At 39.0% G+C, this 26,741-nt stretch overlaps 2 protein-coding genes across 4 annotated transcripts in view; one reads left to right on the top strand and one right to left on the bottom strand.

The window, feature by feature from the left end:
- The window catches only part of NME7 (NME/NM23 family member 7), a 320,527-nt gene that overhangs the window by 293,648 nt on the left and 138 nt on the right, over positions 1 to 26,741 (bottom strand). Inside the window, exon 1 of one of the 3 annotated variants that reach the window (XM_027610182.2) lies at positions 21,262 to 21,386. The exons of 1 other annotated variant lie outside the window; for it this stretch is intronic. In XM_027610182.2, the coding sequence (XP_027465983.1) occupies positions 21,262 to 21,264 (3 nt within the window). In that variant the 5' untranslated portion in view covers positions 21,265 to 21,386. Of the gene's footprint in view, positions 1 to 21,261; positions 21,387 to 26,741 lie in introns of those variants that run through there. One more of the 3 variants, XM_027610181.1, reaches the window with a different exon arrangement.
- Positions 21,492 to 26,741, top strand: part of BLZF1 (basic leucine zipper nuclear factor 1) — a 28,113-nt gene continuing 22,863 nt past the window's right edge. The window contains exons 1-2 of the mRNA XM_027610180.2: positions 21,492 to 21,882; positions 22,870 to 22,944. Of these exons, the coding sequence (XP_027465981.1) occupies positions 22,914 to 22,944 (31 nt within the window). The 5' untranslated portion in view covers positions 21,492 to 21,882; positions 22,870 to 22,913. The remainder of the gene's footprint in view (positions 21,883 to 22,869; positions 22,945 to 26,741) is intronic.

Raw genomic sequence — 26,741 nt, 5'->3', positions numbered from 1 at the left:
AATCCAGAAATGAACCTACAGTTCTATGGTCAATTAATCTTCGACAAAGGAGGAAAGAATATCTAATGGGAAAAAGACAGGTTCTTCAACAAATTGTGCTGGGAAAACTGGACAGCTGTTTAACATGCAAAAGAAGGAAACTGGACCACTTTCTTACACCATACACAAAAAATGACTTCAAAATTGATTAAAGGCCTAAATGTGAGACCTGAAACCATAAAAATCCTAGAAGAGAACACAAGCAATAAGTTCTTTCACATTGGCCATAGCAACTTCTTTCTAGATATGTCTCCAGAGGCAAGGGAAACAAAAGCAAAAATAAACTATTAGGACTAGATCAAAATAAAAACTTCTGCACATTGAAGGAAACAATTAACAAGTCTAAAAGGCAACCTATAGAATGGGAGAAGATATTTGCAAATACATATCCAACAAAGGGTTAGTATCCAAAATATATAAAGAATTTACACAACTCAACACCCAAAAAACAAATAATCCAATTAAAAATGGGCAGAAGGGGCACCTGGGTGGCTCAGTCGGTTAAGCATCTGCCTTCAGCTCAGCTCAGGTCATGATCCTGGGATCGAGCCCCACATCAGAGCCTGCTTCTCCCTCTCCCTCTGCCTGCCATCCCCCCTGCTCACTCACTTGCTCTCTCTCGCTGTCAAATAAATAACAAAATCTTTAAATAAATAAATAATAAAATGGGCAGAAGACATGAATCGACATACAGACACATGAAAAGACGCTCAATATCACTGATCATCAGGGAAATGTAAATCAAAACTACAATGAGATATCACCTCACACCTGTCAGAATGGCTAAAATCAACAACACAAGAAACAAGTGTTGGTGAGAATGTGGAGAAAAAGGAACCCTCCCGCACTGTTAGTGGGAATGCAAACTAGTACAACCACTGTGGAAAACAGTTATGGAGGTTCCTCAAAAAGTTAAAAATGGAATTACCTTACAATCCAACAATCATACTATGAGGTATTTACCCAAAGAATATAAAAATACTAATTCAAAGGGATACATGCACCCCAATGTTTATAGCAGCATTATCTACAATAGCCAAATTATGGAAACAGCCCAAGCATCCAATGACTAATGAATGGATAAAGAAATGATACACACACACACACACACACACACACACACACACACACACACACACACAATGGAATACTACTCAGCCATAAAAAATGAAATTCTGCCATTTGCAATGATATGGATGGAGCTACAGAGTATTATGCTAAGCAAAATAATTCAGTCAGAAAAAAAAGACAAATACCATACGATTTCACTCATACGTGGAATTTAAGAAATAAAATAAGCAAAGAGAAAAAAGAGAGAGAGAGGCAAACCACGAGACAGACATTTAACTATAGAGAACCAACTGATGGCTACCAGAAGGGAGATGGGTGGGGAGATGGGTTAATTGGGTGATGGGGATTAAGGAGTACACTTGTGGTGCTGAGCACTGGGTGATGTATGGAAGTGTTGAATCACCATATTGTATACCTGAAACCAATATTACACTGTAGTTTACACTGTAAACTAACTGGAATTTAAATAAAATCTTTAGTGGCACCTGGGTGGCTCAGTCAGTTTAGCATATGCCTTCAGCTCAGGTCATGATCCCAGGGGCCTGGGATTGAGCCCCGCATCTGGCTCCCTGCTCAACAGAAAGTCTGCTTCTCCCTTTCTCTCTCCCTCTGCCTCTCCCCCTGCTTGTGCTTGTGCACTCTCAAATAAATTAATTAAAAAATAAAATAAAAATTTTAAAATAAATTATATATATAATTATACATATATGCACACAGGGTCTAGCTATAGTAGCAAAAGAATATTAAGCAATTTTATACTATTCACTTAATATTCAATTACAAATTGGAGGAACCTTTGCTTACTTGTGTCATAGCTAAGGCGGCTTTGTCTAACCCAAGGTCACAAAAATTTATTGATTTATTCCTATATTTTCTTCTAACAGCCTTATACTTCTAGCTCTTACATTTAGGTCTATAATCCATCTTGAGCTACTTTTCATTTTAGGGTCTAAATTTATCTTTTTTGCATGTGGATATCCAATCGTCTCAGCACCATTTGTTGAAAAGACTACTCTTTTCTCATTGAATGACATTAGCAATTTTTTCTTGAAAATCAACCTACCATAAAAGGTTTATAACTCCATTTATTGAGCTCTTCAATTTTACTCAGCAATGTTTTATAGTTTTCAGTGTATACCTCTCACCTCCACTAAAAATTTCTATTTTATCCTTTGGATGCTGTTGTGAATGGAACTGATTTCTTAATTTCCTTTTCAGATTGTCCACTGAAATATATAGGAAAAGAAGTATATAGAAATACAAATGATTTTTGTATGTTGATCTTATATTCTGCAACCTTGAACATATTAGCTATAATAGTTGTTTTTCAGATTCCCTAGGATTTTCTACATATAAGGTCACGTCATCTATGAATAAAGACAATGTTACTTCTTCCTATTGTATCTGGGTGCCTTTTCTTTCTTTTTTTTTCTTGCCTGACTGCAGTGGATAGAACCTCCATTGCAATGTTGTATAAAACTGGTGTATAAAACAGCCTTGTTCCCTCCCTTGGGAAGATAGCATTCACATTTTCATCATTAAGAATGTTGTCAGCTGTAGGCTTTTTGTGCCCCCCCCCCCACCGCTTAGTCAGGTTAAAGAAGTTCTCTTCTGTCCCTAATTTGTTGAGACTTTTCATTATGAATGGTATTGGATATTGTAAAATGTTTTTGTGTGTCTATTAATCATCAAAGGAGTTGTATCCCTTATTTTATTAATATATTTATTTTCAGATATTAAAACAATTTTGCATTCTTGGTGTAAATCACATGGGTCGTGTTGCATTAATACTTTCTATATGTTGCTGGATTCAGTTTGATTATTTTGTTAAGGATTTGTGCATCTATATTCATAAGGGATATCGGTCTATAGTTTTCTTGTGATGTCTTCTCTGGTTTTGGTATAAGGGTATTAGTGGCTTCATTGAATTAATTGGGAAGTATTCCCTCCTTTCTTTTCCAGAAGAATATGTGAAAGACTGGTATTATTTATTATTTAAATGTTTGATAGAATTCACCAGAGAAGTCATCTGGGACTGAGCTTTTCTGTGTGGAAAGATTTTTAATTGCTAATTCCATTGCTTTGCTTGGTATAGATCTATTCAGTTTTCTACTTCTCCTTGAGTCCATTTTTACTAATTTATGAATTTCAAGGACTTCCCCCTTTTCATCAAAGTTGACTATTTTGATGGCATAAAGTTGTTCATAGTATTCCCTTATAATCCTCTTAATTTCTGTAGGGTCAATAGAGACGTTCCTTCTTTCATTCCTAGCTTTGGTAATTTGTATCTTTGGTCTTTTTTTCTCAATCAATCTAACTAAATTTTGTCCCTGTTAAACATTTCAAAGAATCAATTTTTTGTTTCATTGACTTTCTCCATTGTTTCTGTTTTCTATTTTACTGGTTTCCTCTCTAATCTTTGTTTTGATCCTGCTACTTGCTTTAGGTTTAGTTAGTTCTTATTTTTCCCTTTTCTAGTTTCTTAAGGCAGAAGCTTAGACTACTGATTTGTAACCTCTTTTCTTTTGCAAAACAGGCATTTCTCCTTGATTTCTTAATGTTTCGGTAGCTAGGACTTGGGTCTTTGGACCTCCTGTCTCTACCTACACACACTGTCTTGATGATCTTGTCTGGTCTCTACGGCTTTCAATACATGCGTATACTGACAGCTCTCAGGCTAGACCTCTTCCTCTAGATTACAGGGTCATATACCCAACCTCTTACCTTAGATATCAAACAAACGTCTCTAATTTAACAGGCCCCAAACCGAACTCCTGCTCCTGGCCCTCTTACCAGACTCACTCCTTCACTAGTCTTGCACATCTCGGTTTATAGCAACTCCACCCTTAGAGCTGCTCCAAGGTCATCTTTTAACTCTATCCTTGACTCACTCTTTCTCCCACATACCAAATCCAATCTATCAGAAAACTGTTAGCTCTACCTGCAAAATACATACACCCTAATCACGTCAGTAGCTCCACTGCAACCACACTTCAATCCACCATACCCTCTCACCTACATTATACCTTATAACTGGTCTTTTCCATCCTTGACCCCCGTGCCCTACATCTATTCTCAAAAAAACAGCCAGTGGGAGGGACCCTGTAAAAACTGAAGCTGAACCACCGCACTCCTACACTTAAAACCTGCAGATTCAGACTTCCTATTTCTATCAGAGTAAAGTCAACCATTTTCAATGGCCTACAAACCCCTACAAGATCTGGCTTCCAATTGCCTGTCCGATCTCATCCCCCACAACTGTCACTGTTGCTTACTCTGCCTTAGCCACACCGTTTCCTGAACATCCTTAGGTAGCATCTTCTCACCTAAGAGCCCCTCCATTGGCTGTCCTCCTTCCTAGAATACTTTTCCTCCAACATCCATGTGACTCACCCTTTTTCACCCTCAAGTCTTTGCTCAACCATCACTTCTCTATGAGCCTGACCCTGGCTATGTCCCCTTAAATTGCATTCACCGCCACTACCAGCACACCTAATGTTTAGTAGTCTCTCATTTTCCCTATAGCATTTAACACCTTCAAATATCCTGTATGTTATACTTAATAGTTTAGTGTTTATTGTCTATCTCCCCCAATAGAATGTAAACCCTTTTAAGGCAGAGATTTTTGTCTGTTTTCTTCATAGATGCATCCCCAGAGACTAGGTATATACATGGTAGGCATTATTAAATATTTGTTGAATGAATAAGTATATTTAAAAAGCAGAATTTATCTACCAGCCATTATAAAATGAAAAAGTATAAATGCCTGAAAAGTTGAATTTCTTCATTCCTTCATTCAGTCAATAAAAAGTGAGCTTCTTCTCTTTGCCAGGTACTGTAGCAGACCCTGGGGATATTCAAAACAGACAAGGCCCTGTTGACATGGAGCTTGCTTACTAATTTTGTCTCTCCTCATAGGATGTAAAAAAAATTTTTTTAAATACACAGGATAATTCCTGTAATAATAAATGTTACAAAGACAACAGAACACATAAGTAAATGTGTTCATGACAAAAAGACAGGGGGACCTGCTAGATGTCATCTGAAGTAAAACCAGAATGAGGAGAAGCCTTTCATGCAGAAACCTGGGGAGTAAATATTGCAGGGAGACAAAAAGTATAAAGTTTTGAGTGGGAAATGCAGTTTGGTAAATTCAAGAAACAAAAAAGCTATATGACCTGAAGGTGGTGTTCGGGGGACAGAGTGGGATGGCATCCTGCCTCCATTGTGGAAACCCTAAACCCACCCCAACATTTTTAGCAATTGACACGCATGGGGAATGTATTTTTACATCACCTTCTCCCTCCTGCGTTCCCTCTCCTGCTTCTTTATCCCTCTCGGAAAAGTGCCAATGGCAGAGACAACCAATTCAAGAAGGCTGTTCTCTAAAGTGACCTAGTACTTCTGTGTAAATTTGAAAAAGTTGTGCCTTACTCAGAACATTTTGCTATCTATTAGAAAAAAATATTTAATAAACAAACATATCTCCAGCTCACTCGCCATTGCGCAATGCAAACATGCACAGCAGTATGCAGAGATAGAGGAGGATAGCTTTATGCAAACCAAACTGGTTCCACTGTTCCTGTTACAAATACCAAATGCTGCAGATGCTACATATACATGCAGATTTGCATGTGTTGCAAATTATTACTATTCAGCATTAGTTGTAGTTGGCAACTGATTCTGTTTGGACTACCCTCATGAGAAAAGAGTCTGAGTATTGTATCAATGACTGGAGAAAAATATTATGTGCACGGCCAAGTCCTACAGATTCAAGCAGCTGTAGCATGAATGTGCCTCTATAAAAGTGGTGAAAGTTGCTCCACTCTTTCAGCTAGTGTTAGAACAACTAATCACCTATCTAAGTCTATCTAAGGAGTTCTGTGGGATAATGTCTTCTACCCTTTGGAATACTTTTGCCTATATTATATTATGGGTGAATATAATATGGGTTAATAATCATATAATGATTCATAGGTTATTTTAACCTAGCAGTTTACTGTTTTAGGATTTTTTTACATGATAAAGCATATTTTGGTGGAGTAACAGATTCTAAAAAATTCCAGTTTAATTGCAAATGAGGCCATTTTTTTCCATAATTAAGGCTTCAGCTTTCTAACTTATGAAAGGAAAAAATATGTGTCTTTGATTTTACAAGAAATAATCTGTGGTACTGTGTACTCTGTGCTTTCTATATGAATGGCATTAATATGTCACATCAATATGACTGAAATTAATAAGCAACTAATAAAATCCATATAGATCTTTTCCTGAAAGAATGTTTCCAATGGTGAGAGAGTGCCACCTACTGTTCAATGTGGATTTCAATACAGCCAGGACACACAGTTCTTCCACATTAAATCATCACAATTTTTCAGAGGCCATTAATTATCAAAATAGGAATTATGACTTTCTGAAGAAATGTTTTATCACTATATGCTCTAGAAATTGAGTTTTCAAAAAATTAGAAGTCTTCACTTCTAAAAAAAAATAAGTCTTCACTTCTCTCTATAGCTACAAAAAAATTATTACTAGAAAAATTTTTAAAGATTTATGTATTTATTTTTAGAGAGAGAGAGAGTAAGTGAGAGGGGCAGAGGGAGAAAAAGATTCTCAAGCAGACTCCTCACTGATCGGGGAGCCCGATGTAGGGCTCAATCCCAGGACCCTGAGATCATGACCTGAGCGGAAATCAAGAGCTAGCCACTTAACCGACTGAGTCACCCAGGCACCCTGCTAAAACAATTCTTAAATCTTAAACATCTTGGCCCCAAATGCAGTTGACAACAAAGAGCATGGGTTTCCAGGCCAAACCGGTTCAAGTCTGGCCTCAGGTGTTTTTAAACCTGAAACTGTTTCCTCATATGAAAAGAATTTAATATGCAGTTGACATTTGATAGATTAGAGATATTGACTACTAAGAAAAATAGGTTTCCACTCAGATTTATAAGTTAACGAGTTTCTTTGGCTTTTCATCACCCTCCAGTCATCAACACTTTAAGAAATGTTTTATTAAAAAGGCATCCCATTCCAGTTCAACAATTTTATTTGTCTCTAATCACTTGCATAAAAAAGGACCTAATCTGAGTAGTTTTTTGATCTTTCCCCCAACCAGCCCCAAGTAAATTTAAAGGTCTTTCTGTTAGCCACTGAAGAAATGATCAGGGTCAGCCACACTTAGGGAAGATGAGTAACAGTGAATTCTCTTCACTTGCTTTTTCACATTTAATAAATTATGTAACAGGGTTTTAAGCAATTAAAAACAATGATTTTTAAAATCATGCTAAACTATTTCAGGAATATCTTCCTCATGACATAAAAAAAGGGTTCACTCTGGGGGGGTATCTTTTTTTTTTTTTGAGCATAGCTGACAAATGTTACATTAGTTTTAGGTGTACAATTTAGTGATTTGACAAGTTTGTATATTATGCTGTGATCACCGCAAGTACAGCCACCCTCTGTCCCATTTCATCGCTAATACAGCATCACTGGCTGTGTTCCTTACGCTCTGCTCTTCATTCCTGTGACTTACTCCTTCTGTAACTGGAGGCCTGTATCTACCTCTCCCATTCCCCTCCTCTCTGGCAATCAGTTTGTTCTCTGTATTTATAGTTCTAATTCTGCTTTTTGGTGTGGTTTTTTTTTAGATTCCATTTATGAGTGGAATCATATGGTATTTGTCTTTCTCAGTCTGACTTATTTCACTTAGCATAATACTTTCTAGATCCATCCATGTCCTCTCAAATAGCATGATCCCATCCTTTTTTATGGCTATATAACAGTCCTTGTGTATGTATACCACATTTTCCTTATTCATTCAGGACCCTTAAGTTGCTTCCATGCCCTGGCTATTGTTTTTATCCCTTGGATTAATTGCATCAAATTTCACTAATTTACCCTTGCAAGTTCTCCAAAATTAAGTCTCTTTTGAGCCTAAACCTGTCTTTAAGATTATAGATTTATTGTTTGTATAAGTAAGAGTTTAGCTATAACACATAGGAATAGTCTCTTGACAGCTCAATGTATTAATCAAAATGGTCTTTTAAGAAAACTGTTTCTCAGGGCCTCTATGTGCCAGGCCTAGGAAGAGTAAGGAGCATAAGAAAGAAACCCTATCTCCAGGAGCTCGCTCTCTTCAGCACATTACTGAGTTCTCACTCTGAGAGCCAGAAGGTAGGTTACGGAAGTGAATTCCCAGTGTGTGTCTTTGAAACTGGATGGACTCCATTCTCCACCAGCACTGCCTCCCCAGGAGACTGGGGCCTACCGGAAGCGGCAGAGGGGATGGGATGGAGGAGGCAGCAGGAGGGATAGGCAGGAACAGAGATGTCACTACTACTTTCTTGCTTTTGGCCTTGATTGTTTCTCTCTTTTCTCTCCTGGAGTTTGGATGTCTGTCTGTCTGTCTGTCTCTCTCTTTCATTCCTGGATTTCTTTCTCTGCCTATCTCTTCCCTTTGGATAGCTTTCTTTCCTGGAGAAGTAAGAGGGTATTTAAGAAAACAGAAAGTAAAGGAAAATAAGAGAGTGTAAAAGAGGATCATACTAATGTGGTATTAACTAAATAAAGCTTTTAATTCCTTCCCTTCACTTAGAAACTAGACCTATGGAGTCAGTCACACCTAGATACAGATATGCACACTGCATTGACGGGAGTACAGTACGGCAGGAAGCGCACCACACCAAGGAAGAACACATGTGAGCCTCTGAGTATTTCCCAACTTAGTTTCCTCATCTGTACAACTCAGGGATAAGACTAGGTCAGTGACTCAAAAACACTTTTTTTGTTTATGTATTTGCCAGAACCTATAGTAAGAACTACATTTTCCATTAGAACCAATGCACACCCATATTCCCCATAAATGAAAAAAAAAAAAAGTTCTATGCAACACTTCTTATCCTCAGTATGTGCAATGTACTAATATTCTATACTGTTTTTTAAAGGTTAGTTGCCAGTCACAACTTACAGAGTTCACAGTCTACCAGTGAGTCACCACCTCAGTTTCAGAAATACCGATCTTTCAAAAAACCAGTCTTCCAGCTTGGAGACTTGATGAATTCACATCACATAGGGCCTGTGTAATCTGGCCTCAAGCTATCTGTCAACCACATTCCTGCCACTCTCCACCCACCCTCTCTGCTCCGGTCATACTGGCCTTCTTGCTGGTCCCTGGACAAACAAGCAGGCTCCCACCACAGAATCGTTGCACCTGCTGCTCCCTCTGCTGGACAGCTCGACCGCTAGCATTACCAGGGCTCCACAACACCAACTTCATTCAGGCCTCAGTTCCAAGGGGCCTCCCCAACCATCCAACTAAATACCAACCCCCTTTGGCTTCCTTCACTCTCTGTCCCCATAACCTGTTTCATTTTTTCATAGCACTTATCAATACCTAACACTTCTTTATATGTCTGTTTTTCCTGTGACTCCCTATCCCCAGAAGTCTCAGCTCCATAAGGGCAGGACTTTACCATTCATTGCTATCTCCTGGGTGCCTAGAATAGAGTCCCGCACGTAATACGGATTTAAAAGTAACTGTTGAATGAATGACTGAGCCTAGAGTTCTCTCTCAGAATAAGAGTCCACTGTTTTTTACTTAGAATTCTACATTTTCTCTGGCGGCGAAAAGCCCTTGCTCAAAAACGGTTCTCCGGTCCTGGTCTCTACCAAGTGACTAGCAGGGAAATTCAGTGGAAAGTTAAATTCCCTTTTCTTAACTTCCCTTCTTTTCAACTATCTTTTCAGAGCATTCTTCTTCTTCCCTAGACATTTGTGCCTCTCTGCTCTCTACTGATATTCGTCTCTCTTCTCCAAATATGCAACAGCTATCTCTAAAGGACATTATGAATTAGCTAAGGATCTTAAATGCCTTAAAAAATGGGAAAATGTTATATAAATGTCAGGCACTATCATTAATAAAATTGCAGCTGTGCAGTGCTTCTGTCAGGTGCTAAAGTGAAACAAGAGAAAGGGGAAGAGAATGGGGAAGGAGAATAACTGGAGGTGCTAATTTAGATCCGGTGGGCAAGGAGATCTTCCCCAGTGAGGTGGCACGTGAGCACAGGAAGACGTGGAGAAGCATTCTGGGCAAATGGAGTAACACGTGCAGCTGAAGTGCACGTAAATGTGAAGAAAAAGAAAAACAAAACAAAAAACGATGTAAACTTCTTAAAAACATATATCTCGAAAAGGTAAATCAAAAAGAATTTGCTTAAAAATTATATAAGTAAGGGGGGTAGGAGGATGGGTTAGCCTGGTGATGGGTATTAAAGGGGGCACGCTCTGCATGGAGTACTGGGTGTTATGCACAAACAATGAATCATGGAACACTACATCAAAAACTAATGATGTAATGTATGGTGATTAACAATAAAAAATTTTTAAAAATTATATAAGTAAGAACACCTCAAGTACTGCAGGAGAGTCACAAATGTGTATGCCCTGTGCCCAGTCACAACTGACCCCAAATGGACTTCTGGGTCAATAAGTAAAATGTTTAAAAGGAAGAAAAAAAGCATTCGTTAAGCACCTAATTGTACAGAGCAGGAGGCTGAGCCCTGAACAATAAACCACAGTGACATAGTTTCTTACTCTGTTTCAAAATGCCTTCTGGTAAATTTAAGGAATCAATGTTGATAGGAGTATGTATAAGTTTAATTTTAAATATATAGATATTCACAAGTTAAAGTAAACCTGAAACTCAGTGAATAAAAAATAACACAGAACATGCTGTAAAGTTAATTCATCTCATTTTTCACTAACACTCCTCCACAGTGATGAGTCTCCCCTCTCTGTTCTCATATTCAGTAAGTCTCCATCTGACACCTGTCAGTAACAACAGTACCAGCAGTAATAATAGCTAACATTCAGGGTGCTTACAATGTATAAAGCATTAGGCTAAGCACTTTATCTCATTCAATTATAACAATATCTAGTAGTAGATATTGTTACTACTAATTCTTAACATTATTAGTGTGTTTTTATCTAGTGTTATTATCACATAGCTCAACCTATGTGTGTATTGGGAAACAAGATAAAATCTTAAGGACTTCATTAGATGACAAATGAAAATGCTGGGGGGAAAAGCGGTCATATTTTAGGAACCATTCTCCCTTTGGATATAAATTTTAAAGCTGTTTAATTATAAAAAAAAATTCAGATACCTATAACATACAAATATTCACTTTTCAGAGATTTGGGCACATACAATAAAAGTTAAAGAGCAAGATGATTTAACGTAATGATAGACTTTTACTTGCCACTAGATGGAGGGGTATTCAATTTTTCCAAAGCCGTATTTTCTAGGCCTATGTAGCAAAAAACAGATTAGGCCTGAATGAGCTCATTATACTTTCACAATCAAAGTATGGAATAATAAAATCTCAACTACCACAAATAAAAAGCAAATGTTCCCACCTAATCTATTTAAGCTGAGTAGAAATTCATGGATCTCAGATCTAATACTCACTAAATACCCATCAGACACATCTAGCTATTCCCTTCCCGAAAGTGTATGAGAGTTATTGAAACTGATCTCAAGTACTGTTCCTGCCATCTCCCATCTTTCCCTCCCTTTTCCCTGACCCTTTATTGTTTCCATCAGGAAAATGACTCTATAACATAATTGACAAGGAATTTAATATATAAAAGTAAATTTTTAAATAGCCACAAAATTGGACAATAACATCACTAACCTCATATATTTCTTAAAACTTGTTTTAGATGTTAGTCTCCTTCCATTTTCCCTAGCTTGTTCCATTAGACAGCATTCTGATTAATATGAAAATAATACATTTCATATGTATAGTACATTGCAGTTTATAAATTACTTTCATACACATTTGATCCTCACAAAACTGTTTCAAGCTATTCTGAACAGAAATTATGATTCTGATTTTATGAAAGGGAAGACAACCGACCAAAAGGATTACAAGTCACATAGTAAATACATGCTGAAACCAAGACTGTAATAGGATTGAAAATTTTGGGTTTCTAGCTCTACATCCGTTCCTTTGTACTATAACAGGCTGCTTCTTCAAAATAAGTCATCAGAGAGGACTGGATAATCCGTCTGTGAATAATAGTTTAGAAAAGGTTACCTCCATCTTCCTCAGTATATACTGGTAATAAATTTAGAATTCCAACAATTTATGAAAAATGGCAAACGATAATTATAGAAAAATATTTTAGGTAAGTATTAACAGTGTTTCCCATCTATAGAACATATTATAATCTATAATCTATAATCTTAATATACTTTTGGGTAAGAAAGGTGAAATTTTTATTAAAAGTTCGAATCCACTGTTAGATGCATGTAAGAAACAGGCACCACGGCACACTGCTAGCAGAGTACAAATGGTAAAACTTCCTTGAGGTAATCTGGCAATGCATACTGTGAAAACTCAGAAATGCACAGGGCTTCTCTCACCCAGTTATTCCATTTCTAATTTATTCTTTTTTTTAAGATTTTATTTATTCATTTGAGACAGATACAGAGAAAGAGAGAGAGCATGAGCAGGGGGAGCAGCAAAGGGAGAGGGAGAAGGAGAGGCAGACTACCCACTGAGCCAGGAGCCCGACATGGGGCTCAATCTCAGGACTCGGAGATCATGACCTGAGTGGAAGGCAGACCCTTAACCATCTGAGCCACCCAGGCACCCCATTTCCAATTCATTCTAAGGAAATAATTATGGATGTATGTAAAGCTATGCCTGTAAAAATATATTAATTATGGTGTTGAAAGACCAAGTAAATAAATGGATTGGTTATATCAAAGTAAATCAAAGAATAAAATGTAGCTCCTAAAATTGATCTGGAAAATTGTATAAGACATATTAAGTGAAAAAGACAGATCTGTAAACAATATAAACAGTAGGATCACATTTTCAAAGATATATACATATACATATATACATGTATATATGTACGTATGTGTGACTGGGATATTATACTAAAATATTAACAGTGATTGTATATAGTCAGTGATATTACAGATGAATTTAATTATATTTTTCTACATATTTGCAAATCTCCAAAAACTGTTTCTACAGTATAACAAGTTAAATATTTGATATATATACAAGTTAAATATATATATGCTATATGTATTTTATATATTATGTATTACATATATGTTACAAACGTTATCATATAAGGATATATTTTTGACAACAGATAAAATGCATATAGCATATGCCTTATGTAACCTGTATAAGAACTACAGAAAACATAAGATGAAATTTAAATTTACATATATCAGAGAACTCTGGAGCCATTATCCATGCATATGGAAATAAATTTTAAAGAATAAAGCCTGTGAAGAAGGCAAAGTACATAAGATGAGTCAGGAGAGGTAACAATAGCAACTTAATTAGACAAAGTGCCTAGTATCAGAAAATAAACTTGAATTGAGCAGTACATTTTAATACCTACAATTTCTCACATCTAATAAATAGAAAGTCTTAAAATATCAACAGCTTTTGGAAGTGAAGTAGTTTAAACAGATTTTGCAAGAAAGTGGATATAAGGTTAATAGAACCGTTGGAGAGATTTCTGGAGAACGAGCTACTTCAGTCTTATGCTCCAGTACCATCAAGAAAGACATTAGGTGAAATCACAGCAGAAAACATAATACCCATGGAGACACGATGACGCCATGCACTCCGCCTGCCACACCTTAGAGAAGATATTATGGAAACAAAGGGTCCAGAAAGGGCAATTCAATTATTTTTTTTAAGATTATTTATTTGAGAGAGAGAGAGAGCAGGTGCAAGAGCAGGGGAGGAGCAGAGGGAGAGGACGAGAATCTCAAGCAGACTGCCTGCTGAGCACAGAGCCCAATAGGGGGCTCCATCCCATGACCCTGAGATCACGACCTGAGCAGAAACCAAGAGTCTGACACTTAACCAACTGAGCCACCCCGGTGAAGGGCAATTAAATTATTAGAAGGCGATTATAAAAGGAGAAATCAGGAGTGTTTGATCTTCAAATATAAGATCTGGACAGATAAATATTTTCCAAAGTTTATACAAAAATATTGTCCAAAGTTCGTAAGATCATAAATGTTACAGAAAGGATGAAAACTGTCACTGAAAGGCCAAACTAATACGGTTAAAGTTTAAATGAGGCAGATCCAAGGAAAATAAAATATTTGATGGAATAGGAAAAATGCATGAGACGCATTATCCCAGTACATTTAGAATGAAATCTAAAATCCTTCCCAAGTTGCATAAGCCTCAGTAGCCCCTGGTTCCTGCCTGCCTCTTAGATCTTTTGCCCTCCTGTCCTCCTCACCTTCCCCGTACCCCGTCCCCACTGGCCCCCTGCCGTGCCTCCAATGAGCCTCTGCACTTGGCTCTTTGCTCAGAATGCACGTCCTCTGGGTCTCTACCTGGCCTGCTCCTTTTTTTCTCACTGAGATTTCAATTTAAAAGTCACGTCCTCAAGAGGACCTTCTCTAACTGCCCCCCCTAAAGGTAGCTCTAGCTACCTGCTCTTGGAACCAGCCACTATCACATTACTAAGTTTAATTTTCCTCACATTGCTTAGACCATATGAGGTGACCTATTCATTTGTTTCATGGCTTCATTCACTTACGTGTTTAATATATTGTATGTCTCCTCCACTAAGGAAAAACGGAATTTAAAGGTTAAACCATCAAGGAGGCTTTCCCTGACCACCTGGCTAGGTCAAGCCACTCTTTTTTAGTACGCATTTCGACCTCGTCTTGTAGTTTTTCTTTTGTAACCCAACTTATCCCTGTAATTTATCTTCTAATATCTATTTTTCTCAATAAGTTCCATGCGGTATGCAAGGTAAGCAGGGGCCAAAGAAGGTCTCAAATGCCAGTTAAGAAATTTGGGCTCTAGACTCTCTGGGCACTGAGGGAGGGCAATCTTATTAATCAATGTATAGCCAGTGCCCGGCACACAAAAAGTGCTCGATATTAATACCTGTTTGAACTGATGAATAATTGGTGAATAAGAAAGAATGGATGAAGGATGAAATTGGACGTCTTACACCACTCACAAAAGTTAACTTGAAATGAATTAAAGACTTAAACATAAAACCTGAAACCATAAAACTCCCACAAGAAAACATAGAGGAAAAGTTCCTTGACATTGGTCTGGACAGCAGTTCTTTGGATATGACACCAAGAGCACACACAAAAAAAGCAAAAATCAGTAAGTGGGACTACATCAAACTAAAAAGCTTTTGCACAGCTAAAGAAACAAACAAAATAAGGCAATCTTCAGAATGGGAGAAAATATTTACAAATTATGCATCTAATGAGGGATTAATATCTAAGTTACATATACATACATACAACTGAGTAACAGATATACAAATAGGATTAAAAGATGGGTAGAGGAACTAAATAGACTTTTCCCAAAGAAAACATACAAATGGCCAACAGGCACATGAAAAGGTGTTCAGCAAAAGGAAAAAGTAAATCAAAACCACCAGAGCTATCACCTCACACCTGTTAGAATGGCTAGTCTAAAAAGACACCAAGCAGCCAGTGTTGGGGAGGATGTGGAGAAAAGGGAACCCTCATGCACTACTGGCGGATGTAAAATGGTGCAGACACTGTGGAAAGCATGAAGATGCCTCAAAAATTTAGAAATAGTACTACCATGTGATCCAGCAGTTCCAAATCTGTGTATTTATCTAAAAAATATGAAAATATTAACTCCAAAAGATATATGCACCCGCATGCTCAATGTATTTACAATAGCCAAAATATAAAAATGACCTAAGTGTCCATCAGTGGATGAATGCATCAGGAAAATGTGGTGTATATACAATGGAATATTTTTCAGCCGTGAGAAAGAAGGAAATCCTGCCATTTGTGACAACAGGGATGGACTCTGAGGTCATTATGCTAACTGAAGTTAAGTCAGACAAAGACAAGTACTGTACAATTTCACTTATATGTAGAATCTAAAAAAGCCAAACTCAAAGAAACAGAGAATACAATGGAGGTTATCAGAGCCTGGGGTAAGGAAAATGGGGAGATGTCAGTCAAAGGGTAAAAATGTCCAGTTAGAAGTGACTAAGTTCTGGGGAATCTAATGCACAGCACTGTCATTATAGTTAACAATGTCATATTACATACTTGGGAGTTGTTAAGAGAGTAGATCTTAGATGTTCTCATCAAAAAAAAAGTAATGGTAATTACGTGATGTGATACAGGTAGGGATTAATGCTAAGGTGGTAATCATTTTGCAATATATGTGTATCAAATCAATACATTATACACCTTAAACTTATACAATGCTATATGTCAATTACATCCCAATAAAGCTGGGAAAAAAAGAAAAGATGAAGAATTAAAAGGCAGGGAAAGGACCGAAAAAGATAAAAGAGCTACACGTAAGGAAAATTAGGGCATTATATTAACCCATTGCTATTCAGTTTTGCAAATACTCCTGGTTCCTATTTAAAAAGAACATAACCAGCTCCAAACTGCATTTGTAATAAAATCGTTTAGTGGGAAAAACTGTTTGTTTGGTTTCAGGTTTCCTAAATTAGGCGTTATACTTTCTGATTCAGTTCCAGCAAATGAAATCCTGCCTGGGGCTTTGGAGTTGCCATCCTTCCAAGTTAGCACTTCAAGTAACAAAAGGAATCCTGGAGAGTTAAGAAGTGCATGCCAAAGATAAAAACAGTAAGCATATTTAAAAGAAACTTATGAAGCTGGAAACTGAAAAACATTTCATGGAATAAAATCTTGTTCATATTTAGCCATCATGAAACTCTTTGAAGTCTCTTTTAAACCAACAACTTTGAGACATTTGTTTAGTCTAATCCTTGGGGAACATAGCAGATAATCTTTAAAGGCCTTACATTATACTAGCAGATCATCTTGGTTAACAGCGTTCAAATCGATGTTCTATTTTAGAAGATATACAACATTCCTATCTCTTTAGTAGTCAAAAGAATCTTGGGATTATCTCCTCTATTCTCTTTACACATAAAAGTAAATAAATTGATGACTCTAGCATATTCTTTACCTTAAACAACACATATGTGAGATATACTAAACTACATTTGCCTATCTCTGCTTTGCAAGACAGAGGCAGGTCTAGAATTTGTAGTCAGGACCTAATTATGGTGCTGGAAGCTACAGCTGTTAACAAACTAGATGCAGACAGAAGCTGACCAGATAATGTAATTGCAGCGGTCAGGAAGGCACACCAGCAGAGCAAACAAATTCCACCTTCGGCTGCTTAGAGAGAGACCATCAGCCTCTGATACAATACACATGCCAGAGGTGAGACTGAACACTGAGAAAGGACACCAATGTCTCCCTGGCTTTCCAAAGGCCTCTTCTTTCTCAAAAAGGACTGACAGCAACTGACACAGGAGAGAGATCTGGGTGCAGAAAGAAACTTGAAAATTCTGCTCTAGTCAATTTTAGACTCTCATTAAATTCAGAGCTTCTCCTGCCACACAGGAAGATTTTCACTAGGTCAAACGAGGAATAAGAAATCTGTGCGCCTTGAGATCAACTATTTGCCTCTTAAAGTATACATTGTTCAAAGTACACTATATCTTGAACTTTGTGGACCATGACTGACAGGAAGGAATGCATTTTATATTATAACCCAGTACATACAAGACACAACAATTTAAGTTTCATGAAAGTTATCCTTAGTACATACAATGAATATAGTGTTTGCTTTATGTCATCTTTTTTAATGCTGGCTACATACAACAAATTGATTTCATGACTGCATAATGGGGTAGAATCTAGGCTGAGAAACCATGCTATAGTACACACATGGGCGCTGGCCTCCACCTCCCACTCTAACTGCATTTCGTGTTGTTCTCTGCCATATTTCCCCCACTGCTGCTGCCCCTACCCCGCCCCACCACCGAATTTCTATTATTTTTTACATTAAACCCCAAGATCCCTTCCTGAAATATGCCAACCACTTTGCTCCCTCAGGGCCTTTGATCCTGTCGTTAGTGTTGCCTGGTACACTTCCCCCAGATCTCTGCACTTCATCATTCAGGTCTTAAGACAGAAGTCAGTTCTTCAGAGGGGTCTTCACTGACCACCCAATTTGAAAGAGCCATCACATACAACTCCAGCCAGGGCAGAGGGTAGGGGGAGGAGTTCACTGCTCTTAGTGTGGTTGGGAAGTCTAAATAACAAAAATGTAAGACAAGCACAAAGAAAACCAGTATTCCACAAATGTCACTTTCCATCTCCCTATGCCACTGTTCAGGCCATTGAATTGTCACTATGGAAATTCTATTCCATTTGCTTAATGATGGCCTGACTCTAAAAAGTGAGGATTCCATCCTCCAATATCCCCCAAGTACTCTGTAACCTCTCAGGGCACTTACCACATTCTTATTTTCTTCCTTTTTCATTCAGCAAATATCTGAGGGCCTAATATGGTGTAAGCAATAGCAGTGAACAAAATAAAGATCAGGCCCTCTCCCAGCCCAGTTCAGTAAGAGCGACAAACTCATAAATAATTTCAACTGAATGTGGCAAGTAAATAAGATGTGTACTATGTAAAGTTGTGACCAAAAAAAAAAAAAGTCAACTGTCTTTGAGTAGAGAAGGCATCACAGAAGAGGAGACACCTAACCTGGGTATGAAAGGATCAAAAGGAATTTGGCCAGCAAACAAGGGGATAAAGGTATCTCATGTAGAAGGAACAGCATGTGCAAAGTAGAGGGAACACTCATACCACCAGTCTGAAGTTGCTTAAAATGTTCAGGGAAAGACAAGCAGCTAAAAGGAGTGTCAGGAGCTGAAAGAAGCTAGATAGGTGAGTGCTAGATGACGGAGGGCCGTGTCTGCCATTCCAGGTACTGTGAATTTTACACTGTAGAGTATGGAGAGTCTAGAGTTTTAAAGAGGTGAGTGACCTCAAAGATTTGGGTCTTAAAAAATTCGTTCTGGGGTGCCTGGGTGACTCAGTCAGTTAAGCGTCTGCCTTTGGCTCAGGTCATGATCCCAGGGTCAGGCTCCCTGCTCAGCGGGGAAGAAGTCTGCTTGTCCCTCTCCCTCTGCCCCCCCCCCTTGTGCTTGCTTGCTCTCTCTCAAATAAATAAAATCTTTTTAAAAAATTCCTTCTTGTGGCAGAGAAAATAATGGATTGAAGAACTGCCATACCACACTGTTAAAAGTCCGGGCAAGAAATACTGCAACAGTCTGGGCAAGAAATAAGCAGAGCTTAAACTAAAACAGGACCTAGTGACCACTTGAATATAGGAGGCATAGAAAAGGAATGGAGAATAACTCTGGTTTCTGGTTTGTTATATATACTGTAATACATAATAACTATAATATTAGAGTTATATAATATTAAAGCTATATTATAGGTTATAATATAGTGATATCATTAGTTAACTTGATGGAATTAGAGAAACCAGGTGGAATGATAGCAGATTGTTTTGGTCATGGCAAATTTCAGAGGCCTTTGGGTAACCAGGTAGAGGTGTCCAGGAAGCAACTAGGTTAGCCCTAGCAGGTGTGAGATGAAAACTGAAATTTAGACATGAATGCTTCTGCACTAGTAAAACTCATGTGTGTGGATGAAATCACCCCAGGAAAATGCATAGACTAAGAACTGAAAATATTAAAGACAGAGAAAGGCATTTGAAAAGCAGGCAAGGCCAGTTTTGGGGGGGGTGGCGCGGGTAGGGAATGAATGCTCATGAACTTCAGCTGTTGCAGAAAAGCTAAATAAAATAAACTTTGAGAAGAAATTACTGGACTGGAACCAAAAAAGCCATTAGAAACTTAGACAAGAGCAACTTCATTGAAGCCAGACAACATAGTACTGAGGATGAGAAAGAAGCAGTTGAAGCAGGTGAAAATACTGTGCTTTCAAGCAGTTTACTAAGAGATGGAGGATTGGGCAATCACTGGATAAACACAGCATGGAGGATGTGCTTTATTTCATTTTCTCAATATGTATGACCAGAACACTGGGAAGCAGGAAAAGGAGAAAAAGGCTGAAAGCACAGGAAAGTAAAAAGACAAGCAGAAGCAAACAGTCTTGCAATGGATAGGAGGAAATGAGATCTAGAGGAAAGGTGGATTGGCCTTCAACACCACTTTCATTATACCAGAAACACAAAACCAAACGATGGGTTAAAGTATATACTTTAACGAGTAGGTTGGGGGCCTGAGGTTGAAGAAAATGACTGTTAGACTCTGGCATCTGCTTAGAAGGGAGGAAAAACGAGAGGAAGGGGCACGGTTTGGAAAGTTTGAAAAGAGCTCTTCAGGAAAGGCACAGGGCAGATGGAGTCAAGAAAAGGATTGCTGTGGAGCAGTGGAGAAAGAAGGGGTGGTGGGCGGGGCTCTGTTGCTAAATTCGTAGCTATACCCATCTGACCACAGTCATCTTTCTACCCCCCAGTCCGGTATTCACAAATAGTTAAAAGATTTGCCAGTTAAGTGAATTAACTAGAACCCCGGTGTTCTCAAACAAGTAAGTGAATTAAAGTCACCTACAGGCTTTTTAAAAATGCAAATGTCAAGCCCCACTCCTACTGATTCAGAATTTCTGGGGGTGAAGCTCAAGCAAGTGAATTTTCCAGAAGCTCTCCCAAGAGATCGTCGGGGCATTCCTGTTATAAAGCACCTACCTATAAAGGTAATCAACTGGCTAGAAGAGAACTGATGCAAATACAGCTCTTACCACATGGCCCTCAGACGGGGTGTGGAGCAGTGTTCTGCCGCTCAGGAGAGCACCCACTGCAAGACCTAGGGTGATTCGAGTGAGTGTTGAGACAGTCACACACACAACACAATACTCTTAAATTAAACGCGTTAAGGTGAAGCTGAGAACTTGAAAAAATGCAATGATGAAAAACACAAACATTTAAAATGTTTGTTCGAAATGACGTCTCACCTCAGGGTATAAGACCCAGTGTTTACCCCTACACTTTGTTACATTACTCTAAAGTCTCAGCAGTACCAAAGTGGAATTCAAGGTGCTGCAAGAAATAGGGAGAGGAAGGAAACTGCAGAAACAGCCCCTGGAAAGGGGAGAAACATAATGGGGAGAAGGTGGAAGAAACCGGGATGCCTCTGAGCGTCCCTCCGCCCCAGGACCTGGGACGCTACGGAACCAGGACGCCGAAGCCCTTCTTCTGGCCTCGCCGGGCACTCACCATAGTCTCAGGATCTCGGCGCAGGGAAATAGGTACCTCTGCCACAGGAAGACACCACCTCTACAACGACGCCTAGTTACTCCGGCAACGGAGCCCCGCCTGCTACCGGATGTGCTGGAAGGCCACCGCCCCGCCCCTTCGTTCCTAGTGGCTGGGAGCACTTGAAGCTCCGCCCACCCGTGGACAGACCCGGCCCTCCATGGCTTCGCTTGCGGCGACGGAACACTGCCTCCTCTTTCCAGCGTCACCACATAGGTTTGGTTGATAGGTGACCCGGAAGTTAAGTGCATAGGCGGCTAGAGCTCCAAATAGTCTATATTTTATTTTTAAGTAGACATTTGTCCATTTTTCACTTAGCGAAGCCTTACACCGTACTTGCTGTGTTACTCAGTTTTAAGACACCACAGAGTGTATTTACTTTTCTCTTTTGGAAAATTATTCCGGAAACGAAACCCTGAGAACAGGATGTGCTTAATAGTGAGCTAGCAGCTGGATGTCAGGAAGGCCTGGGCGGGTCAGCTTGGTAATGAAGAGGAGTGGGCGAAGTTAACCCCGTGACGCGAAGCCCTACAGTCTGTCAAGTGAAGCCCCCTGAAATCGGAAGAGTAAGGAGCCTGGGCGGTAAGTACAAGAACGGGCTTGTGTAACGGAGGAGGATGTGAGAGGGACGGAGGTCTGGGTTGGAGTTTGGTGTTCAAACGCTTTGGATTTAGGGGAAGGTTGCCTTCTGTTCTGGGAAAGCTTGTTCAGACGCGGACGGAACTTCGGATTCGGCTTACCGGGATGGCAGAGGTTGACAGACTTGTGGCTTCCACAACTGTTAGCCACCGCACACCCTCTCCTCCCTGGGATTGGTACTTGCGGGCAGACCCTCGCCGTGCGCGTGCTGTGCGCTGCGCAGCGTCGGAGCACGGTGGCAGGGCTCGTTGCTCTTGCAAAAGGGTCTCTGGAGACCTGTTTTCAGCGTAGAAGCAGGGTAGTCATGGAAGACCCTGTGCCGAGTTAGATCGAGTACTCTATGGTGAAACCAGTTGTCATCTAATGTACGATTTTTCATACTCATATCACTGCACTAGCACTACCTTCCTTCTCGTGTTCTCCAGTGAATCTTGGTCTTTACTGTAAGGCCATGCATACGTTTCTGAAAACATATGTTATGCCATTTCAATTTTTATTCCCAAGAAAGTGCAAATTAAGTTATCATGAGTATTTTTGTCGTATATTTAAACATATAAACGGAAGCTCCTCTCTCATAGTGAGCAAATTAGTATCAAACATTAGTATCGCTAATGTCCCCTGAGAAAGTAACTTAATTCCTTTCAAATTCCTGTTGTCTTATCAGTGATACAAAAGCCCCTACTTAACTTCACTGAAGTTTCTTAGGACACATATCTGATAGAGTATACTTGGTAAAAACAGTGAAACAAATTTGAAAGTAAACCTCCCATAATTTTTTGAGACATTTGTTAGCCATAACAATATCACCTGTGAAATTGCATTTTGAAATGCATGTGTACTAAATGCAAAAACAAGTAGAATATTATAACATCTAAATTACAGGGACTTTGTATGGTATTGTTTTAATTCTTTCACTTTATACATTTTTAGGTTTTTCGGTAGAAGTTTTGAGGTGCATTTTCATTGGTTAAAAAATGACTACTCTTGAAAATTTAGAAACCAAAGGTAAGTGTTCTTCTTTTGATGATAATTGTTTTTAAAACATGCAATTTCTGACCACAGGACGAAGGCATGTTTGAACCAGGTAACTAAATCTCATAGAGCTCTTGGGAACTATTTGTGTTTCAGATTTCTTCATGCTTGTTTTGTAATGCAGTGTTTACATTTCTGTACTCAGATATACACCGAATATTAACATCCTTGGATAATAGTCATTACTACTGTTAAGCTACTGTTAAACATTTAGTGTAAAAGCAGAGTTTTGCAGCTATGTTTTTCTCCATTAGAAGATTAAGATTTCAATAAACAGATTTTTAAAAAAAAAATTTAAGTAAGTGGACAAGCAACTAGGAGGTATAAAAGACTTCTTTTTGGTGTTGGGTTGTTTTGCTTGGGCTGCTTTAACAAATCACCACAATCTGAGGAGCTTAAACAACTGAAATTTATAGCCTCACAGAGAGGGATCTGTTCCAGGCCTCTCTCCTAGTTTCTGGTGGTTTGCTGGCAGTTTTTGGTATTCTGGGGTTTTTTGGGTTTTTTTTAAGATTGTATTTATTTGAGAGAGACACAGAGAGCACGTGAGCATGGGGGGAGAGGTGGGGAGGAGCAGAAGAAGAGAAATAAAGGGAGAGGGAGAAGCAGATTCCCTGCTGAGCAGAAAGCCTGACATGAGGCTGGATCCAGATCCTGGGACTCCAGGATCATGATGTGAGCCTAAGGCAGACGTTTAACTGACTGAGCCACCCAGGTGCCCCAGTTTTTGGTATTCCTTAGCTTGTAGATACATCACCCTGATCTCTGCCTTTATGTTTACATGGTATTCTCCCTGTGTTTGTGTCTCTGTATCCAAATTCTTCCTTTTTTATAAGGACATCAATCGTATTGAATTAGGGGCCCACCCTACTCCAGTATGATCTTATCCTAACTAATTACATCTGTAATGACCCTATTTCCAAATAAAGTCACATTCTGAAATATGGATGGTTAGGACTTTAACATAGGAATATTTGTGGAGGGGGACACAATTCAACTCATAAAACTTGCTAACTAGTTACTTTTTAGTCCTGTTGTGCTTGTCCTCTCTATAACATTTCATATGTTGATCATTCCCGCCTTTTGAAGTACTTTTTTTCTTTGATTTCCATGATACCACTCTTGTTTTCAGCCCTTCACTGTCCAGTGCAGTAGCCACATGTGGCTGAGTTTAGATGAATATTTTTAAAAATTAAAAATTCAGTTCCTCAGGGCGCCTGGGTGGCTCAGTTGGTTAAGTGTCTGCCTTTGGCTCAGGTCATGATCCTGGAGTCCCAGGTTTGAGTCCCACATCGGGCTCCCTGCTCAGGAGGGAGTCTGCTTCTACCTCTGACCCTCTTCCCTCTCGTGCTCTCTCTCATTCTCTCTCTCTCAAATAAAATCTTTAAAAAATATAAAGTCATTAAAAAAAAAAATTCAGTTCCTCAGTCACCCACCCACATTTCTAGTGCTTATTAGTCACATGTCGCTAGTAGCTATTGCATTAGAAAATGCAGATATAAAACATTTCCATCACTGCAGAACGTTCTTCTGGACACCACTGCCCTAGCAACATTTTCTGTTTTTCATCCTCCTCTTCTTTTAAATAAATCCAAATCTGTCTATAGCCCAGATCTCTTCCTTTGTGTTTCAGACCCTTATAGCCTACTGACCATGTTCACATAGGCATTGGTAACCGTATTAGCATATCCCGAAGTCAGGGCCTCCTGACTTGGGTGGAGTGAGTTCTGGAGGTTGGGGCTGTCAGTGAGAGATGGGAAACTACTTTCCAGAAGCCAGATTTGCAGCAAATAGACCTCCAACAGCAAACTCTTTAAGAAGGATTTAAATCAGGGCACCTGGGTGGCTCAGTCCATTAAGCGTCTGCCTTCAGCCAGGGTCATGATCCCAGGACCCTGGGATGGAACCCAAGCCCTGCATTGGCTCCCTGCTCAGTGGGGAGTCTGCTTCTCCCTCTGTCTGCCCCTCTCCCCCTGCTTGAGCTCGCTCGCTCTCTCTCAAATAAGTAAATAAAATCTTTTAAAAAGGGGGGGATGGATTTAAATCTGTTTAGGAAGCAAGAAAGAGAAGATCATGCCAATAAATATTTAATTGAATTTATTCAGCTGTGTGTGAACAGCATTTCAGTCACCAGAAAATTTTTATAGTATGCAAATAAGCAAACCAGAGAGGATAATGAAAGTATAATAAACTGGGGGTTTATGAGAAATAGAGCAATTAAATGGTAACTAAGGTGAAAGTCATTAGCATGGTGCTTGGCAAAAACAAAACCAAAATACAATATTATCATTAGTGATTAAAAGTTAGTTATTGCAAGGCCTCTGTGAAAGTAAATTTTTTTTATTTGTTATTACCTGTTTGTAGTGAGGATTAGGGTTATACATACATTCTTTCATTTCATCTTAATTTTACAGTAAGGTACATAATTCAGCTGTTAGTCCTCTTCCTACTTAATGGTTGTTAGTGAACAAAAGTTCCTTGTATTGCATGGCCTAAAAATAGGTGTACTGATCATGGTTGACATTTGTCAGTTGTCTGCACTTCCTATAACTGCCTCACAAGAAAAGCAACATTGGTTCATAGCAACAGAAGTTCCTCTTAGTGGACATTTGAGCAAAACTGTCATCATGAGGGGTGCCTAGGTGGCTCAGTCGTTAAGCGTCTGCCTTCAGCCCAGGTAATGATCCCAGGGTCCTGGAATCGGGCTCCCTGCTCAGCAGGAAGCCTGCTTCTCCCTCTCCCCACTTCCCCTGCTTGTGTTCCCCTCCTCGCTGTATCTCTCTCCGTCAAATAAATAAAAATAAAATCTTTAAAAAAAAAAAACCTGTCATCATGAGAGGAATGATGCATAGTTGCTGCTAGGACTTCATTTGAATGGGAAACGTGCAATAAAGAGAAACAATTCAAAAATAAGAATTTGAATCCAAAACTTTCTTGAGAGCAAGATTAAAATTACGGGTATTAAAGTCAGACCGTTTAGTGAAAGTAAACCAAGTAGGAAAGTCTGAGACATTCAGATATTTAGAATTCCATAAAATAACCTAACTTCAACACTTATTCTGTGGAATAACAGGTATTAGGTGAAGAAGGAATCCCTGGGCAGATAAATCTGGGAAATTCTGGATTAAAGGAGAGATTATACTACAGGACCTCCCAGAGCCTTTAGCCTACTAATGCACACTGTGAAGGGGCAGAGAGATGTAGTGCTCAGCCTTGCCCCCATTTACTTGGCCAGGGAACTCTTTATTCATAGAGCCTGTGACAAAAAGAATGTTTAGATTCCATGTCAGTGAATGTGGGCCTAACTCTTAAGTCCATTGTCTTTTAACATTTTTCTAATTTAATAGTAACTAATCTTACTAAATGATATTGGTGACAAATAAAAGAATATTGATTTCGGGGCAACTGGGTGGCTCAGTGGGTTAAGCATCTGCCTCCAGCTCAGGTCATGATCCCAGGGTCCTGGGATCAAGCCCCGCATTGGGCTCCTTGCTCAGTGGAGAGCCTGCTTCCTGCTTCTCCCTCTTCCTCCACCCCACAGCTCGTGCTCTCTCTCTTACTATCTCAAATAAAATGTTAATAAATAAATAAATAAATATTGATTTAAAATTACTGAGTGACAATCCCTAAATTGTTTGACTGTTTGATAGCTGAATCTTTGTATATTCTGAAAAGTTTGTCAGACTATAACTGAGTTAGGAATTAATGCTTTGGTGTAGAGGGAGAAAAAGGTAAGCAGTTTTTAAATGAGTTAGTGGATGTTAAAATGA

This window comes from Zalophus californianus, chromosome 10, assembly GCF_009762305.2.
Source record: "Zalophus californianus isolate mZalCal1 chromosome 10, mZalCal1.pri.v2, whole genome shotgun sequence".
Lineage (NCBI taxonomy): Eukaryota > Metazoa > Chordata > Mammalia > Carnivora > Otariidae > Zalophus > Zalophus californianus.
Note: the sequence above shows the minus strand (reverse complement) of the source record. Positions and strands in the feature narration are given on the sequence as shown.